This window comes from Oncorhynchus gorbuscha, linkage group LG13 (assembly GCF_021184085.1).
Source record: "Oncorhynchus gorbuscha isolate QuinsamMale2020 ecotype Even-year linkage group LG13, OgorEven_v1.0, whole genome shotgun sequence".
Lineage (NCBI taxonomy): Eukaryota > Metazoa > Chordata > Actinopteri > Salmoniformes > Salmonidae > Oncorhynchus > Oncorhynchus gorbuscha.
The window spans coordinates 27723160-27739706 of NC_060185.1; the positions used below are offsets into that span (position 1 = coordinate 27723160).

The 16547-nt window shown below is 40.9% G+C and overlaps 1 protein-coding gene across 4 annotated transcripts; it reads left to right on the plus strand.

Annotated features, from left to right (window-relative positions):
• Window positions 1-977: 977 nt before the first annotated feature.
• On the plus strand, window positions 978-15370 carry LOC123992650 (protein FAM118B-like). 4 transcript variants are annotated; one of them, XM_046293977.1, is made up of 8 exons: window positions 978-1047; window positions 6321-6425; window positions 6681-6933; window positions 10509-10736; window positions 13592-13720; window positions 13885-14182; window positions 14466-14528; window positions 14809-15370. In XM_046293977.1, exons 2-8 carry the CDS (start codon window positions 6328-6330, stop codon window positions 14820-14822), a joined length of 1083 nt encoding a protein of 360 aa, XP_046149933.1. In that variant the 5' UTR covers window positions 978-1047; window positions 6321-6327; the 3' UTR covers window positions 14823-15370. The 4 variants fall into 4 exon arrangements, with proteins under 4 accessions (XP_046149933.1, XP_046149931.1, XP_046149932.1 ...); XM_046293975.1 differs by having other exon boundaries at window positions 985-1047; window positions 6630-6933; XM_046293976.1 differs by having other exon boundaries at window positions 1002-1271.
• The last annotated feature ends 1177 nt before the right edge of the window (window positions 15371-16547 follow it).

Consider the following 16547-nt stretch of genomic DNA (forward strand, 5'->3'; position numbering starts at 1 on the left):
ACTGAAGGCTGCAGGGGTTGCCGTTCAACAGCAGGACCCAGATATGTTCAAAGTTAAGAAGGTGGACTTTGCGGCCTTTATAGCTATGATGATTAATGGTACTGCCATTGGGGAGAGGAAGTCCAGGAAAATAGACATCATTGTGACTGTTTGGGGTTGTGGACAGGTGTCTTTTATACTGATAACAAGTTGGTTGCTGGGACTGAAAGACTTCTCGGCGGATGAGTTGCATGGAGTATTATCACAAGCCGTACCACCCTCTCACGTTATAGAGCCTGAGAAGGGAAATATGGAGATTTGAAGGAAGGAGGAAGTGGGAGTTTTAGTTTTGTCAATATGTTTTTTATTGTTTTATTTTGGGTGGATTAAGTTCGTTTTCCCAATCACGTATGGGTTTTATTTTTACTTTGTTTTTTTCAACCCTGTCCAGTTGGTGGCGGTAATACACATTTTTGGGTTGTAGTCTGCCATAAACCCCACAGAAGAATAAATGGGATTTACAGTAGTAGCAAAGATTTTTACAACTAAACTAAGATAGACCCTAGCCTGTCGTTTCAAACCGGAACAAATGAGTCATAGTGGGCAGTACAAACAATGAGATGGGCTAGATCCTAATTGGCGCGGTCTAGCATTATCTGCATATTTCAGTTAGGGAACGCCTAATTCTTTGAAGTGCGCGTGTGCAATAATTTAATTCACGTTTGTTCTCCTAAACAACGCAGTTTTTCTCAAACTTCTGCAAAGGGTAAAGTAAAAAACTGTCCAATCTGTAGTTTTCTAGTTTAGGGAATAGAAACTGTATTGAAATCAAACGTCGCATCGATGTGCAGAACCTCAGTCAAAATCCATCTCGTTCCATCCTCTCCCACTGCCGGCCAGTGGGCTTCCTCCCACTACCATATTTGGCTATTAGTGGAACTGCCAACCAGAAGCTTCACATTTATACATCCGGTGAAATATCTGTCCCATCGTTCTATCTGTGGTAGCCGCGCACCAAGCACATCCCTTGTCCAACTCATCACGACACACACAGACCTCCAGCAGCATGTGAGTCGACAGGTTGTGCACACAGAGGAAGTCGACAGAACTGTTTATAGCTAAATAGATTTGCTAATAATAATATCTAGCAGGCAAAGGCACTCAGACTTACGCCATGTCAAATACAACAATTGCAAATACCGGCTCATAAAGCAGGATATGTCGGTAGACTGATATTTAACTCGCAGTTGGTTAACTCGACCAAAAAAAGCAACTTGTTGGGAGTTATCAGGGTAAGTGTAAATACCTGTGTGAATTTAACAAGCAAGTGTGTTTTATTTCACAGCCAGCTCAACTTTAACGTAATTCTAGATAGCCTACTGTACATTGAGCTTTTACCTGCTGGTTGACTAACGTAACGTTAGCCAGTTCTTCCTGGCAGCGCACTTCACTTGCTTAGCTGGTAGCTAGCTATCTAACGTCAGTTGGCCAGTAACGATAAAGACAAAGAAGTATACAGTGTACTGTACAGTCAGCTAACTTTTGCTTATTGTTGTCCATTTTTTTAAATTCAAATTTTGCTTTCATGAATGTACACGTCAAAAAAACACATGTTTCCTTAGTTGAAGTTTGTCAGGAAATGTCTCCAGACGGAGGACATGATCATTCTTATTTAGCACCAAGACTTATTGCAATAATGATACAATAAATAAGCCTCAAGCACGAATTTAGCCAGCTACCGATTACGCCGAGACTCAGATGTTTTACTATAAAATGCAGCTATACCAAACAAAACACAGATTTCAAAGTTTAACCAACCATAGAACTCTATGCACAATTTGAGGGACTACATTTAATGCTGCATATGTAACTTTTTGGGCGACCCGATTAAATTCACATAAAAATGAAAGTAATAGATCTAGAACCAATTCACGTCGTGACGTTTTTCATTACGCCATACGTCATTTTCTTGACGTACTGATCAGACAAGTTTTACTTTTTTTTTTTTTTTACCTAACTAGGCAACTCTTAAAGAACAGATTCTTATTTACATGGGGACTGAACCCAGCAACACTGGGCCAATTGTGTGCCGCCCTACGGGATTCCCAATCACAGCCGGTTGTGATTCAGCCTGGAATGGAACCAGGGTCTGTTGTGACGCCTCTAGCACTGAGATGCAGTGACTTAGACAGCTGCTCCACTTGAGAGCCCCAAAAGATGTGTAATTAAACCAATATGGACCACAGCCCATTGTTTCAAGTGGGAACAAATTAGTCATAGTGGGCAGAACTAGCATGGAGGTGGGCAGAGCCAAGCATGAGCTAGCGACATCCTATTGGCAAGTTCAAGCATTTATTCTCACATTCCGGTTAGGGAACGCCTACTCCGTGAAGTGTGCAATAACTCAGTTTGCTTTTGCACCCCTTCTAAACAACGCCATTTTTAAAAACTGGCAAAGAATAATGTTTACAAAATGTAGTCCACTTTGTAACATATTTTAGTTTTGATAACATAACATTGACATCAAATGTTGAATTGATGAGAACATTTTCAGAATGTTGGCCAAAATCTATCTCCTTTCATCTTCTTTTTCACTCACTACCATATTTGGCAGTGAGTGAAAAAGCCAAGTGGATGCTTCCGGTGAAATATCTGTCCCATTGTTCTATCTGTGAGTGTAGTGTTTGTAACACAATATTGAGGAGAGCCTGTCTCTTCCGAGAGCATATTTATTTTAGGAGATATTACCTTTTCATTCAAGGATAAATCTATTGCTACAGGTGATAATAGAACATGTTTAGTTTTACCTCAACTAATACAAGTCAAGCTAGCTTGCACTGCAGAGCAGCTAAAAGCTAGGCTAGGTTGAAGATACCATTGTAGCTAGCAACCTCCACCTAACAATTATAATAATAAACAAATATCATTACCATCAAACTTAAATGGGAGGCAACAGTCATAAGCCAATTATATTAACAGTCAAAGTGTATTATTTAACATTACTGTTAAACTAGTACTTACTTATAGAAATGTGTAATTGTTTAGAAAATGCTAGCTATAAAGCCATCACCGAAAACCACATTTTCATCTTTTTGTAACTTCCTGTTCTCCGACGAACTCTGGCTGGACTGAAGACAAGGCAAAGTAAAAAATGAAAAACAAATCTAAGTATCCACGGAACCTTCAACCGCAAGGTGGCGTTGCGTTTTCACTCCACTGTGTCTCCATTGAAATGCATGACATCCTTTGCAATGTAACAGAGTGTTTATGGGTAATGTGAAAAGGGGTTAAGAAGCATTAGTAATATGTTCTATGTGCTCTATTTCTATGCTTCCTGTTCTGAAGTTTCCAAAACCAAGTTTACTCTTGGTTTTGGTTTTCTACACCAGCTTCAAACGGTTCCTGAAAGTATATTTCACAGCGGTGGTTCAGCGGTTTACATGGTAAAATGATTCTCTACACTGTACTTGCTTGTTTTGTCACATAAACTAAAATTAGGCAAACTATTCAAATTTTAGCAACCAGGAAATAAAAAATATAAAAAACATTTACAGGAAGAACTGTGCAGATACAAAGTCTGGTCAAAGATAGCCCAATAGTAAACAAAGAAGGTAGCATATTTCAACCCTGCAGGCGCTACACAAAACGCAGAAATAAAATATAAAACATGCATTACCTTTGATGAGCTTCATTTGTTGGCACTCCAATACATCCCATAAACATCACAATTGGTCCTTTTCTTCAATTAATTCCGTCCATATATATCCAAATGCCCATTTATTTGATGCGTTTGATCCAGAAAAAAACTGCTTCCAAAAAATGCAACGTCACTACAAAATATTTCAAAAGTTGCCTATAAACTTTGCCAAAATATTTCAAACTACTTTTGTAATACATCTTTAGGTATTTTTAAATGTTAATAATCAATCAAATTGTTGACGGATCTATCTGAGTTCAATACAGGAAGATAACAAACCATGCTACTTTTCACGTCTTGCGCAACTCAAGTGTTACCCAGTTCCTAGATGGCCTACTTCTTCATTGCACAAATTAATACCCTCAACCAAATTCCAAAGACTGGTGACATCCAGTGGAAGCGGTAGGAACTGAAAACAGGTTCCTAAGAAATATAATTTGCCAATGAGAACGCAGTGAACAGACAGACCAAAAAAAATAATTCTGAATGGTTAATCCTCTGGGTTTTGACAGCTACATAAGTTCTGTTATACTCACAGACATGATTCAAACAGTTTTAGAAACTTCAGAGTGTTTTCTATCCAAATCTACTAATAATATGCATATCTTATTCCTGGCATGAGTAGCAGGAATTTGAAAATGGGCACGCTATTTATCCAAAAGTGAAAATGCTGCCCCCTATACCTTAAGAAGTTAAACATCAAAATCAATAGTTTTGTTTAGCGTACATTTTAAAGTGAAAAACCAGAGTGGAATTGCCCATAGCTATCTCACAGTACTTGGTGATTTAAATATTCTCTGGGTTATCCCCATAAATGTTCCATTGTGTAAGGCTAGTGTAAGGTGAATCTGATGCCCTGCCTTCGGTAGCAATGGGGACAGTGGGATAATGCCCTGTAAGGGTGCTGTTCTATGTATGATACAGTAAACTGAGATCATGACTCTCTGTGGTCCCTCCAGATTGCATTGCACTTAAGTTATTGCTTTGATTGGATGGCATTGTATTTACAGTTGAAGTCAGAAGTTTACATACACTTAGGTTGGAGTCATTAAAACTTGTTTTTCAACCACTCCACAAATTTATTGTAACAAACTATCGCTTTGGCGAGTCGGGTAGGACATCTTTTTTTGTGCATGACACAAGTAATATCTCCAACAATTTTTTACAGATGGATTTTTTCACTCATAATTCACTATCACAATTCCAGTGGGTCAGATGTTTACATACACTAAGTTGACTGTGCCTTTAAACAGTTTGGAAAATTCCAGAAAATGTCATGGCATTAGAAGCTTCTGATAGGCTAATTTGAGTCAATTGGAGGTGTACCTGTGGATGTATGTCAAGGCCTACCTTCAAACACAGTTCCTATTTGCTTTACATTATGGGGAAAATCAAAAGAAATCAGCCAAGATCTCAGAAAATAAAATTGGAGATCTCCCCTAGTCTGGATCATCCTTGGGTGAAATTTCCAAACACCTGAAGGTACCATGTTCATCTGTACAAACAATAGTACGCAAGTATAAACACGATGGGACCACGCAGTTGTCATACCGCTCAGGAAAGAGACACTTTCTGTCTCCTAGAGATGAATGTACTTTGGTGCGAAAAGTGCAAATCCATCCCAGAACAACAGTAAAGGACCTTGTGAAGATGCTGGAGGAACAGGTACAAAAGTATCTACGTTCACAGTTAAACAAGTCCTATATCAACAAAACCTGAAAAGCTGCTCCGCAAGGAAGAAGCCACTGCTCCAAAACCGCCATAAAAAAGGCAGACTACAGTTTGCAACTGCACATGGGGACAAAGATTGTACTTATTGGAGAAATGTTCTCTGGTCTGATGTAACAAAAATATAACTATTTGGCCATAATGACCATCGTTATGTTTGGAGGAAAAGGGGGGAGGCTTGCAAGCCGAAGAACGCCATCCCAACCGTGAAGCACGGGGGTGGCAGCATCATGTTGTGGGGTGCTTTGCTGAAGGAGGGACTGGTGCACTTCACAAAATAATGGCATCATGAGGAAGGAAAATTATGTGGATATATTGAAGCAACATCTCCAGACATCAGTCAGGAAGTTAAAGCTTGGTCGCAAATGGGTCTTCCAAATGGACAATGATCCCAAGCATACTTCCAGAGTTGTGGCAAAATGGCTTAAGAACAACAAAGTCGAGGTATTGGAGTGGCCATCACAAAGCCCTGACTTCAATCCAATAGAAAATATGTGGACAGAACTGAAAAAGCTTGTGTGAGCAAGGAGGCTTACAAACCTGACTCAGTTACACAAGCTCTGTCAGGAGGAATGGGCCAAAATTCACCCAAAATATTGTGGGAAGCTCGTGGAAGGCTACCCAAAACGTTTGACTCAAGTTAAACAATTTAAAGGCAATGCTACCAAATACTAATTGAGTGCATGTAAACTTCTGACCCACTGGGAATGTGATGAAAGAAATAAAAGCTGAAATAAATCACTCTACTATTATTCTGACATTTCACATTCTTAAAATAAAGTGGTGATCCTAAGACAGGGAATTTTTACTAGGATAAAATGTCAGGAATTGTGAAACTGAGTTTAAATGTATTTGGCTAAGGTGTATGTAAACTTCCGACTTCAACTGTATATTCAATCTCATGGTTGTCTTACAGGAGCTGAATGGCCTCTGTGGTGGCCTCTGTTGTGACTGTGAAAACCGAGAAGCGACTAGCTCATGCTGATACTCAGGATGTTGACTCCAACACCAAAAAACCCAGGTATCAAAAACTGATATGACTAGCCTACATTTAGTACTCTGTTCCTCTTTATATGCCAATGCATTATCAATATCAGACTGGTCAGGAACTTTTTCTCATAGTTTCTGTTTTTAAACCCATTCTTTACGTTTTCAGCCTAGGTTTGAGTTCAAACAGCAGCCAAGTAAACTTGCCATGATTTGTTTAACCTTCATGTTGTCTAAGGATTTGGGAACCATCAATGGAACCATCACTCAATCTCTGCCTGCCCCAAAGGAAACTGCTGCCCAGCCTGAAGACCAAGCGGGCGCCCGAGCTGGTCCTAGTTATTGGTACAGGGGTGAGTTCAGCTGTGGCCCCTCAGGTCCCCGCGTTGCGCTCCTGGAAGGGTTTGATCCAGGCCTTGTTGGACGCGGCCAACGACTTTGACCTCCTCGAGGAAGAGGAGAGTAGGCGTTTTCAGAAGAGCCTGCAGGAGGACAAGAACCTAGTCCACGTGGCTCATGACCTCATCCAGAAACTCTCTCCGGTAAGGCTTCCCTGCTCCTGTGCACACACATATAGCCAGATGTAGACAGCACACTGTCTCCAGCTGGTTGAGACACACCAGTGACTTTCATTGTAAACTTTCCTTTATTGGGATTTGTAATCATAGTGGGAATGACCGTGACAAGGAGTAAGCATAGTTCAATGTTTTTATCTAAATTCTAAAATGTTTGATTCAGGTTTTTCAACCTGTGTTCTGTGTAAAAGGTGATGCCCTAACCTTAAGTACAGCACTGATGGATTACTACAACACGTCATCATGCAATTCCTTGTTTTCAAAGCCACACAAGTTGACTCAACCAGTTCTGGCACTCAGGTTAATTTAAACAGGACTTTTAAGGCCTGTTATTTGATTCGCTAGATGAAGAAATCCCCCCAGTGAATAACCTCCCATTGATTTCTCTCAATAAGTCAACGAATCAGTGGACCGTGACTAAATTACAGAGAAATTCAAGGGGAAATATTTTTAGATTTCGGTACCGGCCCGTATCCCCTTCATACCATGTCGGGTCAAACCATAACCGGTTCTTAATACCATCTGCCTTCAGTGTTGGTCATGTCTCATTACACTGTTCAGATTGCTTAAACATGCTTTGTTTCAGCAGCCCACCTGTTGTCACAAAAGGAACCAACTGCCCAGTGTGGGTTTATCCATCGCTTTTATTCCAGGTTCACAATCATGCAGATCAGGTGATTACACCGCCATGGACCCTGTGGCAAATATTTTTCTGTTCTTAAAAGGCGGTGGTGTGCCACAGGCCTCTGTACATGTTCAGCATCTTATCAGAACAGGGCACGCAATTGTAGCGGAACATAAAACTATTGAATAACGAATTATAGATGTATGGCGCTTACGATATGAAGTAGCCTGAATCTCACATTTTTTAGAACCTAGTATTAGAGGTCGACAATTATGATTTTTCAACGCCGATTTCGATACCAAAAGGGACCCCCAAAAAAAGCTGATACCGATTAATCGGCAGATTTTATTTAAAAAAAAATATATATAATAATAATAATAATAGTAAATAAATAAAACTATTTGTAATAATGACAATTACAACAACACTGCATGAACACTTATTTTAACTTAATATAATACATCAATAAAATCAATTTAGTCTCAAATAAATAATGAAACATGTTCAATTTGGTTTAAATAATGCAAAAACAAAGTGTTGGAGAAGAAAGTAAAAGTGCAATATGTGCCATGTAATAAAGCTAACGTTTAAGTTCCTTGCTCAGAATATATGAGAGCTGGTGGTTCCTTTTAACATGAGTCTTCAATATTCCAAGGTAAGAAGTTTTAGGTTGTAGTTATTATAGGACTATGTCTCTATACTATTTATATTTCATATACCTTTGACTATTGGATGTTCTAATAGGTACTTTATTGCCAGCCTAATCTCGGGAATTGATAGGCTTGAAGTCATAAACAGCGCAATGCTTGAAGCACAGAGAAGAGCTGCTGGCAAATGCAGGAAAGTGCTGTTTGAATGAATGCTTATGAGCTTGCTGTTGCCTACCACTGCTCAGTCAGACTGCTCTATCAAATCATAGACTTAATTATAATATAATAACACACAGAACTACGAGCCTTGGGTCATTAATATGCTAAAACAAAACGTTTATTCTTTCAGTGAAATACAGAACCGTTCCGTATTTTATCTAACGGGTGGCATCCCTAAGTCTAAATATTGCTGTTACATTGCACAACCTTCAATGTTATGTCATAGTTATGTACAATTTTGGCAAATTAATTACGGTCTTTGTTAGGAAGAAATGGTCTTCACACAGTTCGCAACGAGCCAGGCAGCCCAAACTGCTGCATATACCCTGACTCTGCTTGCACAGAACGCAAGAGAAGAGAATTTCTATTTCCCTAGTTAATAGAAATTAATGTTAGCAGGCAATATTAACTAAATATGCAGGTTTAAAAATATGTATTGATTTTAAGAAAGGCATTGATGTTTATGGTTAGGTACACATTGGTGCAATGACAGTGCTTTTTTTTGCGAATGCGCTTGTTTTTTGCGAATGCGTTTGGCGAAGTAGGCTGTGATTCAATGATAAATTAACAGGCACCATGTCGATTATATGCAACGCAGGACAAGCTAGATAACTACACATGGTTGATGATATTACTAGGTTAACTACTGATTATGTTAAGATTGTTTTTTATAAGATAAGTTTAATGCTAACTAGCACCTTACCTTGGCTCCTTGCTGCACTCGCATAACAGGTAGTCAGCCTGCCACGCAGTCTTCTCGTGGAGTGCAATGTAATCGGCCGTAATCAGTGTCCAAAAATGCAGATTACCGATTGTTATGAAAACCTAATCGGCCCCAATTAATCGGCCATTCCGATTAATCGGCCGACCTCAACCTAGTATGCTGAAAGTGTAAAGAGAAAGAAACGCATTGAAAAGAGGACTCTCGTAGAGTGTAGACACAGAAATTTGTCTTTTAGTCACATTGTTTCCCACCGTGCACAGATGTGAATTCAACGTCTATTCCATGTTGGTTCAACGTAATTTCATTCAACCGGTGTGTGCCCACTGGGTGCTTGTTCACAGAACAGCTGAAGAGAACCGAGGCTTCTGTCCTTCATCACAAGAAGGGATCAAATACCGGGTGGGACACAGCAGTTTAACCCAATGGTATTGGTGCTATAACGAGAGCAATCCAAACAATGTAAATAACTGTGGATTAGTGCTGTGTTTTGGCCCGTAATGTCAGTTAATGAGCCTAATCTGAAGGTTAGAATCAGCATGTTTGTGACCTAAATCCTTTCCTGCTGTCGTTGAATGACCTAGGCAAAATACTAAGGACAATTATTACAACTTTCCCTGTTTAGAACCAGGTTAGTTGAAAACAACTCAACTTTAGTGTCTCATCCGAGGCGATATCAATCTCAGGATAGGAGCATGATACTACTTTACCTTATTTGGTCATTACATAAGTCCTCAAACAAAAGGAAAATGCATTCGGTGTAGAAGTCAACAGCAGGGTGAGTGGGTAGCTAGATGCATGCTCTTGGTGATAATGACTTCCTTCCTGTGAAAAGGGATCCTGTTAGTTAATTTGCCCACTAGATCTCTAATCTCTGGACAGTCCAGCAGTCGGCCAGGCAGCTCGCTTGTGCTGTGTGCGCTAAGCTCACCTCGACAGTGCTATTCATAGCGGGCCAGCCCTTCTCCTTTGTTTTCCTACAACCACTGTCAGGCATAGTGTGCAATCGGCGTAGCTCTGAGTAATGAGATTTATCCATTACAGACGGCCATAATCGCATGGCTACTCAAACAGCCTGCCCTCTCTCTGCTCCATAGCAATTAGACTCACCGTGTACAGCAACTGTTTACATGTCCCTGCTACTGATGGAAAAACATTTTCAAGACTATAACAACCAGTCATAAATGCTTTATTGTACCTTTTAAAAACCTGAAAATGCTTTTCTAAATGGTCTCCCTCCTAGTAGTTAAGTACCAGCGGTATAATCTGTATAATCAATACACACCCACTAACCTCTATTAATTGTGCTTCTGCCCGATCATTGCAGAGAACAGGCAATGTGCGGTCTACCTTCTTCAAGGACTGCCTGTACGAGGTGTTTGACGATCTGGAATGTAAGATGGAGAACGCGGGGAAGCACCTTCTCCGCTCCGTACTACAGTTGATGGAGAGTGGAGCGCTGGTTCTCACCACCAATTTTGACAACCTGCTGGAGATCTACGCAGCCCACCAGGGATCGAAGCTGGAGTCTCTGGACCTAACCGACGAGAAGAAGGTAAAAACTGATCCTTTTCCTTCTGGAAAGATCTCTATAGTCATGGCCTTGTGTGCTCTTTAGGGCCAAATTCTAAATTGTGTGTACATAATTTTCACTGCAATAACACATCATGGATGGATGTCAATTGGGGGTTTACCAGAAAATACACTATATGGCTAAAAGTATGCTCGTCGAACATCTCATTCCAAAATCATTGGAGTTGGTCTCCCCCTTTGTTGCTATAACAACCTCCACTCTTCTGAGAAGGCTTTCCACTAGATGTTGGAACATTGTTGCGGAGACTTGCTTCCATTCAGCCACAAGCATTAGGGTTGGCCGACTAGACCTGGCTCGCAGTTGGCTTCCCAATTCATCCCAAAGATGTTCAATGTGGTTGAGTTCAAGGCTCTGTTCAGGGCAGTCAAGTTCTTCCACACCGATCTCGACAAACCATTTCTGTATGGACCTCACTTTATGGACAGAGGCATTGTCATGCTGAAACAGGAAAGGGCCTTCCCCAAACTGTTGCCACAAAGTTGGAAGCACAGAATCGTCTAGACTGTAGGATTGACAGATGGTGAAGCGTGATTCATCCCTTCACTGCTCCAGAGTCCAATGTCGGCTAGCTTTACAACACTCCACCCTATGCTTTGCATTGTGCATGGTGATCCTAGGTTTGTGTGCGGCTGCACGGCCATGGGAACCCATGTCATGAAGCTACTGACTAACAGTTCTTGTGCTGACATTGCTTCCAGAGGCAGTTTGAACTCAATAGTGAATGTTGCAACCGAGGACAGACAATTTTTACGTGCTTCAGCACTCTGCGGTCCCGTTCTGTGAGCTTGTGTGGCTTACCACTTAACGGCTGAGCCATTGTTGCTCCTAGACGTTTCCACTTCACAATAACAGCACTTAAAGTTGACACTTCACTAAGCTCTTCAGTACAGGCCATTCTACTGCCAATGTTTGTTTATGGAGATTTCATGGCTGTGTGCTCGATTTTATGCACCTGTCAGTCGCGGGTGTGGCTGAAATAGTCAATCCACTAATTTGAAGGGGTGTCCACCTAGTTTGTCATGTAGTGTATTATTTATGCAATGCAGATATAGCCTCTGTTGCGGAAGCCACACAAGCATACTACTTCGCTATGAAGCAGTTGGGTGTGAACATTTCAATTAAATTGGGATTTATCGTTTTGAAAAAATCCCTAACTGAAAAAGAAATTCCCCACAAAATTAAAATCACAGTGGAGTTATCACAAAACTACCACTAACAGGTCCCAATCATCATCATCAGAGAGTGAGACAGATGTGACAACCGTGAAGTCCTGTATGGCAATACTTAGAGAAGTTAAATGAGAAGGTGGTGAAATGCATGCTTTGTGAGGGGGAAGTGAGCTACAGTGGCAGTACAAGTACAATGCTTAAATCAAATCCAAATCAAATGTATTTATATAGCCCTTCGTACATCAGCTGATATCTCAAAGTGCTGTACAGAAAGCCTAGCCTAAAACCCCAAACAGCAAGCAATGCAGGTGTAGAAGCACTTGAACCGTTGCTGGCAGTAGCGCAGGCCCAGACATTAGACAGGCTCTTCACACCAAAGAAGTGAGAAAATTATAGCGCTGATTACAGAAATTATTGCAGTTGATATGCAGCCATTGTCAATGCTAGAGGATGTCAGCTTCAGTGCCCTGATGGCATAGCTAGATGTCATGTCGAAAAACCGTGACAGCCTGGATGAAGAAATTGTACAATGATTGTTCTGCAAGTACAAAGTTTGAGCTCTAAGACGCCCCATAATTGGCATTAACAACATTGTTGGACAACTATGAACACGCTGTCATACATCACTGCAATGAGCCATCACATTGATGAGAAGTGGGACATGAAGCCCCATGTGCTGACCACTGAGAACATGGAGAGGCACACAGCAGAGAACCTAAAAACGTCATTAACTACCATTTGTTGCTGAGTGAGTTGGGGACAGCAGTAAGATGAGCGCCGTATGGTAGCCGGAACTGCATTGGACCAGATCTGCGTTGTAATTCACGTCATTTAATGATTTTTATTCTGAATGTTTAAAGGATAAAAACAATTGCAGTTTAAACATTAAACGTTTTAAAATTGTCATATCTATTTAATAAGCAATATATTGGGCATGTATTCTAAGTGGTATGCAAGTGTGGGCATTGGAACATAGGCTTTGGCCCCCTTTGATCTTCAGATGCCATCAGAGGAAGTAATTGATGAGACTGAGGGCATGACAGTTTAACTATACTACTGTCACAGGTTTAGGCTCACAACACAGGGAATGCTCTTGCACATAAAACATTGTTTAAGGCTTATTAAAGGTGAATTCAAGGGAACATATTTGATTCAAAGACCAACATATGTCTTCTAATATGGTGTCCTTAAACCAGAGAAAGTGGTCAATGCATTGACCTGTGAAGGTCTTTTGTCTCTGACAGAAGTAGGATGTAGTTAGTATATGGCAAGGTCAAAGTTTCAAACTTCCAACTGTTGTCAAGGTTTATGGATTAATCATCTATATTGGTCTTTGATCAGAAATGGGAACTAATATGACAGATGTTTCCTTAAGCAGAATTTATAAACGCTCTTACCTTAGAAGGAACCCAACATGGATTGTTATTTATGTAGACTCGTTGAAAATAATTGATTGATTCACATTTAAGAAGACTCAATTTAATGATTCACATCTGTATTAAGCCTGCGATATTGACCATCGGGTGTGGTATTTATGCCCTGTCTCCATCAGGACTAACATCCCTGTCTGACATTAGCGGTGTCACTCCCTACCCAGTGAGAACAGGATTTGGTGTGACTGACTGTGGAATGTTTGTGTCCGTACAGGTCCTGGAGTGGGCTCAGGGGAAGAGAAGTCTGAGTGTTTTGCACATTCATGGTGTTTACACGAATCCCAGCGGTATTGTACTGCACCCTGCTGGCTACCAGAATGTACTGAGGAACACGGAGGTCATGGTGAGTGAGGCGGGCAGCCTTTCTAAATTATACCCTGGAAATGTTTCAGCGCTTAGCAGTTGCCGTTTACATTTTTTCAACCAATTTAATACCCATTGTGTTAATTGTAGTTAAGTTAATTCTGTCAGTGTCATAATGCAAACTGAACTCCATTGGTTCGACAGAGGGAGATCCAGAAACTGTATGAGACCAAGTCGTTTGTGTTCCTGGGCTGCGGGCGCACGGTGGATGACACCACCTTCCAGGCTCTGTTCCTGGAGGCGGTCAAACACAAGTCGGACCTGGAGCACTTCATGCTGGTGCGGCGTGAGGACGTGGGAGAGTTCAAGAAGCTGCGGGACAACATGCTAGACAAGGGCATCAAGGTCATCTCTTACGGCAATGAGTATTCCGACCTGCCTGAGTACTTTGAACGGCTGGCCAACGAGATTTGCAACCGCGACGCTGTCACTAACGGCTGGGGTAAAGAAGCCAATTTCAGTGAAATTACTCACTCACTGTATGTTTAGTAATCATACTGTATCCATTTCCTACAATGGATCACTTATTAGTTGGTGGTATGTTACTGAAGTGTAAATCGTAACACAATTATCTACTTAGGGCTTGGATCTTATCTTACGGTGATGCTACTGAGGAATTCTATTTTAGTGAGCCGAGTAGCACATTAGCCTGTTTAAACATGAGTAGCTACTTTGTTTGCGCTCACTATTATTTGTTAATCTGTTGATTTCATTGATTTTCATAGGATCTCCTGCCCAAGAAGAACAGGAAACCCAGAATGGCTTTCATTCACAGAAAAGCCTCCAAGGTTAGGATTGTGTGCTTCTTTGTCGGTGCTCGCATGCAAGAGGCATTTTCCTAAATCCACTTAATTTCATCCTGTTAGAATATACCTATTTATTAAGCTTATATCCAGGCTTTTAGAATATACCTGTTTATTGTGCTTTTATCCAGGCATTTCATTAGTGAAAACCTCCTTGGAATTCATACCCCTTACACACAAGTGGCTTACCTATAATGCATGGCAGTCTGTGGTAATAGACAGCTGTTGGTCCTCATATTTTATTTCTTCTTCTCTTTCTGCCCAGACTATCCTTCTTGACAGGCACAAAACAGACAGGAGTATCAGTCATTGTCATCCACAGTTCCTTCAGTCTACTTCTACTCAGGTTTCATTGGATCTACTACTACTCCGCTAGGGAAATATGGGCCAGAAGAGACCCATGTTACTATTCTAGTCACCCGCTTATTGTTTTTATTTTAATCTTTACCGGTTGTCATGACAAAGGGAAAGACCCAGCAGGAAAGTAAACTTTTTTTAAAGCAGCTGGCAACCCAATTAGTGTTTCCCTACACCTTAACATCTGGAACAAGATGTTGGAAAGGGCAATGGAAGACTGATGTAGGGATGACATAAGGACAGGTCCCTGACTTGGATTCTAGCTCAACATAATTTGTAAATGAATCCTGTCCTGAATGAATGGCTGGAGAGTCCTGAGGACCTAGCTATGCTAAAGACTCCCTGAATTTGAAGAGACGCAGGCGTGGCAAAAATGTAGCACAACATATCACATCAGAGGAGGCTGGTGGAATGCGCTATAGGAGGATGGCTCATTGTAATGGCTTGAATGGAACTGGGTCAAACGTGGTTTTATAATAAATAATAATAATAATAATAATATATGCCATTTAGCAGACGCTTTTATCCAAAGCGACTTACAGTCATGTGTGCATACATTCTACGTATGGGTGGTCCCGGGGATCGAACCCACTACCCTGGCGTTACAAGCGCCATGCTCTACCAACTGAGCTACAGAAGGACCACTTTCATATGTTTGATACCGTTCCATTTATTCCAGACATTAATGAGCCTGTCCTCCTATAGCTCTTCCCATCCTCCCCTGTTTAGGATCAACTATGCGGTCCTCTTATGAAACTGTCAAGTCTCAAAGCATACAGCATCAATAGATGTTAACTATGTAGTCTGAAAAAATGCTTGCCATGCTAACTTAAAAGCAGCTAGTTAAATCTGTGAAGCATGGTAACATGTTGAAGGGTTTTTGAGAATATTGTCTGCAGGTTCAGCAGTGACTTAGATGAGGCATCTTTAGAGTAACAATCACTTGGCCACTCATGTGCTGAAAAAAATTGTACACTGTCCTTTATAAGGCTTTTGGATTTTTAATACTGCATGTTTTGTGAAATCTGTAGGTATTTGTGCTTTAAAAAAGAAATAAAACCTTTGGTATCATACAGTGCATTTGGGAAGTATTCAGACCCCTGACTCTTTCCACATTTTGTTACAGCCTTATTCTACAATGGATTAAATATTATTTCTACACACAATACCCAAAGCAAAAACAGGTTGACAATTTTGCAAAAGTAAAAAATAATCTTATAGGTATTCAAACCCTTTACTCAGTGCTTTGTTGAAGAACCTTTGGCAGCAATTACAGCCTTGAGTCTTCTTGGGTATGACACTACAAACTTGGCACATCTGTATTTGGGGAGTTTCTCCCATTCTTCTCTGCAGATCCTCAAGCTCTGTCAGGTTGGATGGGGAGTGTCGCTGCACAGCTATTTTCTGGTCTCCAGAGATGTTCGATCAGGTTTGGGCTCGGGCTGGGCCACTCAGACTTGTTCCGAAGTCACTCCAACATTGTCTTGGTGTCATTGGCTTGTTGGAAGGTGAACCTTCGCCCCCAGTCTGAGGTCCTGAGCACTCTGGAGCAGGTTTTCATCAAGGATCTCTACTTTCCTCTGTTCATCTTTCCCTCGATTCTGACTAGTCTCCCAGTTCTTGCCGCTGAAAAATATCCCCACAGCA

Excerpts from the sequence above, each read along its gene's own strand:
- LOC123992650 (XM_046293975.1), top strand. The coding sequence starts at position 6,328 with ATGGCCTCTGTGGTGGCCTCTGTTGTGACTGTGAAAACCGAGAAGCGA. Across the intron at positions 6,426-6,629 it reads TCCAACACCAAAAAACCCAG|GATTTGGGAACCATCAATGG; the intron begins GTATCAAAAACT and ends ATGTTGTCTAAG. Across the intron at positions 6,934-10,508 it reads TCATCCAGAAACTCTCTCCG|AGAACAGGCAATGTGCGGTC; the intron begins GTAAGGCTTCCC and ends CGATCATTGCAG.